At 37.8% G+C, this 4,075-nt stretch overlaps 1 protein-coding gene across 1 annotated transcript; it reads left to right on the forward strand.

Annotated features, from left to right (window-relative positions):
• The first annotated feature begins 315 nt into the window (after positions 1-315).
• LOC106872753 (ATP-binding cassette sub-family E member 1) lies at positions 316-2,662 on the forward strand. Its single transcript, XM_014919846.2, has one exon. It carries the CDS (start codon positions 493-495, stop codon positions 2,317-2,319), a length of 1,827 nt encoding a protein of 608 aa, XP_014775332.1. The 5' UTR covers positions 316-492; the 3' UTR covers positions 2,320-2,662.
• The last annotated feature ends 1,413 nt before the right edge of the window (positions 2,663-4,075 follow it).

Below are 4,075 nucleotides of genomic sequence, written 5' to 3' on the forward strand. Positions count from 1 at the left end.
TAAAAAATGTGTCTTTCCTTTTTTTTTTAAGAAGCTAAATGTAATTTGAGTGAGATTTCGCTGCCATTTTTAGCAGGATGACCGACCAGGGGCTTCCCGGTTCAGCTTTCTCTCACTGTAGATAAAGGGAGGTAAACTGGTTATTGTTTTCCTAGCAAAGGAGGTTGTAATAGCTTACATCTCTCTCTCTCCCACTCTCTTTCATACTTTGCACCTACTCCTACTCACTCTCTATCTTACATTTACTCTTACTCGCTATCTCTCACTACTCCCTCTGTGCTACGCTTCCTACCCTCTCTTTCTTCTTTACTCTTTATCTCCGTGTGGCACTCCTCCCTCACTGACTCTCTCTCTATCTCTCTCTTTCCTTACCACATGGTATCACTGTAGCCATATTGTAGACCAGGCTACATTCATCTTCTTTAAACTCACCTTCTATCTTATTATTATTCCTACAATACGTGTGAAGAAGAGAAGAAGAGAAGGGGAAGAATGTCGAAACGTGGAAGTTGTAACAAAGAGGACAAACTGACGAGGATTGCCATCGTGAGCAACGACAAATGCAAACCCAAGAAATGCCGGCAAGAATGCAAGAAGAGCTGTCCTGTGGTCCGAATGGAGAAACTGTGCATAGAAGTGTGTCCCAGTGACAAAATCGCCTACATTTCTGAAGAATTGTGTATTGGATGTGGTATATGTGCCAAGAAATGTCCCTTCGAAGCGATTACCATTATCAATCTGCCGAGTAATTTAGAGAAAGACACCACTCACAGGTACAGTGCCAATTCATTTAAACTTCATCGTCTCCCGATTCCTCGACCGGGAGAGGTTCTTGGTTTGGTCGGTACCAATGGTATTGGCAAATCGACTGCTCTCAAGATTTTAGCAGGTAAACAAAAACCGAATTTAGGACGGTACAACGACCCTCCAGACTGGACGGACATCTTAACGTATTTTCGGGGTTCAGAATTGCAAAACTATTTCACCAAGATTCTCGAAGACAACATTAAAGCTATTATAAAGCCTCAATACGTCGACCAAATACCTAAGGCCGTTAAGGGTTCCATTCAACAACTTTTGGATAAAAAAGACGAAAGAGAAAACCAGGACGAAGTGTGTTGTCAGTTGGATTTGACTCGGGTTCGAGATCGGAACGTGGAGGATCTGTCTGGCGGGGAACTGCAGAGGTTCGCTTGTGCCATGGTATGTATTCAAAAGGCTGATATATTTATGTTTGATGAACCGTCAAGTTATTTAGATGTGAAACAACGTCTAAAAGCTGCGCAAGCTATCAGATCTCTGATTCACCCTGATAAATATATAATCGTTGTTGAACATGACTTGTCAGTGCTGGACTACCTCAGTGATTTCATCTGTTGTCTTTATGGAGTACCCGGAGCATATGGTGTAGTCACCATGCCGTTCAGTGTTCGAGAAGGTATCAATATCTTTCTCGACGGATTTGTTCCCACAGAGAATTTACGTTTTCGCGAGACTTCTTTAACTTTTAAAGTGGCAGAGACTGCCATGGAAGAAATTGTGAAACGTTCGTGCCGTTATGATTACGGCAATATGGAGAAACGGTTAGGTAACCATTTCCATCTGACTATCAAAGCAGGGCAGTTTTCGGATTCTGAAATCCTTGTCATGTTGGGAGAAAACGGGACTGGTAAGACGACATTTATTAAGATGTTGGCCGGTAGATTACAACCCGATTCTGGGGACTCCTTACCCATGTTAAATGTCAGTTATAAACCTCAGAAAATTAGTCCCAAACATCAAGGGACTGTAAGACAGCTGCTTCATGAAAAGATTCGGGACTGTTATGTACACCCCCAGTTTGTAGCCGATGTAATGAAACCATTACAGATTGAAAGTATCATTGATCAAGAGGTACAGAATTTATCTGGTGGTGAATTACAACGTGTTGCATTGACTCTTTGTTTGGGGAAACCTGCCGATGTCTACCTAATTGATGAACCGTCTGCCTACCTCGATTCAGAACAACGTCTCCATGCTGCCAAAGTCATCAAACGTTTCATTATGCATGCCAAAAGGACAGCTTTTGTTGTGGAACATGACTTTATTATGGCAACTTATCTGGCCGATCGTGTGATAGTGTTTGAAGGGAAACCTTCTGTGGACACTTTGGCGAATTCACCGCAATCCTTGTTGAAAGGTATGAATGATTTTTTGCAATCTTTGGATATTACTTTTAGAAGGGACCCAAATAATTTCAGACCAAGAATTAACAAGTTGAACTCTGTCAAAGACGTGGAACAAAAGAAGAGTGGTAACTACTTTTTCCTGGAAGACTGAAGTAATTCTTTGTTTCTGGACGAAATTGTTCTGACTGACGAATAACTAAAAACGGAAAGATATCCCCCCCCACCACGACAAAGAATTTGATTTAAAAAGGAAAATTTAACATTTCTGAATATAAAACTTGTAATTATATCAGCTGTCGATGCTTACATTAATTACCAAAGTGTGGACTGTAAGCTAAAATCCCAGCTGTCTTGTTTTGGGGTTTTCTTCTGGATCTGGACATAACAGCAGGAAAATAATGTCATTTTTACTGTACATGTTTTGATTTGGACGGAAATAGACATTAAAGTGATGAGATATAAAAAAAAAAAGGAAGAAGGTCAAATATTTTGAATATTCTGTTTATTTTCTTTCAGTTTTCACCCTCTCCCTCAACAATCTACCCTGGTGCACTAATTGTCTCTGTTATTATATTAGTTGAAATAATTCCATAGTCTAATTGTTTGGTTGAATTAACAGTTTTATATTTCACTGTCTGTACCCACACAACACTTGCGTGCGAGAGCTTTCAATTGTGTCTGGTATGTGAATCTTCTATCAAAACTTACTGCCTATGGGCCCCGCCCATTTCTCTTGGATCCACATTCAGAAAAAAGGGTCACCTGACTGAAAGACACACTCAAGTCTCTGGCCCATGAGCATACTGTCTCCTCTCTCTGCTTCTTCTATAATGGTCTCTGCTTATTAGGACAGGCTCAGCTCAGGTCTCACTCACAATTGTTACAGTAACATATATGTATGTCTATATATGCACATACAAACTTCTGCATATGCAATTTGTGTGTATATATACATACATCTATATCTATGTATATAAAGAAAAATGTATTTATGTATCCATATACATTTATAAACATATTTGTATATATTTATATACCCATATGTGTGTGTGTGTGAGTTTATATATATCCAACTCATCAGCGTGGAAGAAAACTTGAATACTGATGGCTTTTGTGCATGCAGATTCTCTCTTTCTCTATCTGTCTGTCTATCTATCTATCTATCTATATATATATATATATATATATGCATATAGATATAAACATATGCATGCATGTGTGTGTATATATATATATATATATATATATATATATGTAGGCGTATATAATATTGTATGAATGTGAAAAGGACGAAAATGGAGAAACTGACTTTGCAGATATTAGTTTATTCAAATTCATCTAATGAAATTCCAGTCCTACAGCTGTTTCCATACCCAATTAGTTCAATTACAGAAATTAAATTAATTTAATTCAAGTTTCCATACTGAAACTGGCTCGTTAGGTCTTTCACCAGGAAAAATTTTTTCCAAAAGGGGGTTCCATTTTAACATATTGGTTAACCTATGACAGACACATCTGAGTCTGTTACAAGACTGGAATTTCGTTATTTAAATAAACTGATACCTGCATGTCAATTTCTCCATTTTCTTCCTTTTCTCATTCATAAATATTTTAAATGTCTTTATATATCAGTGCAAAACTATTATATTTGGTTCTCACTGAACACTGGTCTCAACCGAAGAATTAGGATGCTAGCATCCCTCAAAGGATTATAGGTCATTGACACAATTTTATGTATATATATTGTACTGTTCTGTGATGGTAAGATCAAAAAAAGGACTCCCATCTGGTGAGAGATAAATATTATTTAATAAACACAGTATATATTTTTATGTGCTACTATTAGTTTCATGTTTTGAAAGCGTGCCAAACTGTTTTTAACACATCTGGTGTCCTAGCACAATCAT

This window comes from Octopus bimaculoides, chromosome 1 (genome assembly GCF_001194135.2).
Source record: "Octopus bimaculoides isolate UCB-OBI-ISO-001 chromosome 1, ASM119413v2, whole genome shotgun sequence".
NCBI classification, from domain to species: domain Eukaryota; kingdom Metazoa; phylum Mollusca; class Cephalopoda; order Octopoda; family Octopodidae; genus Octopus; species Octopus bimaculoides.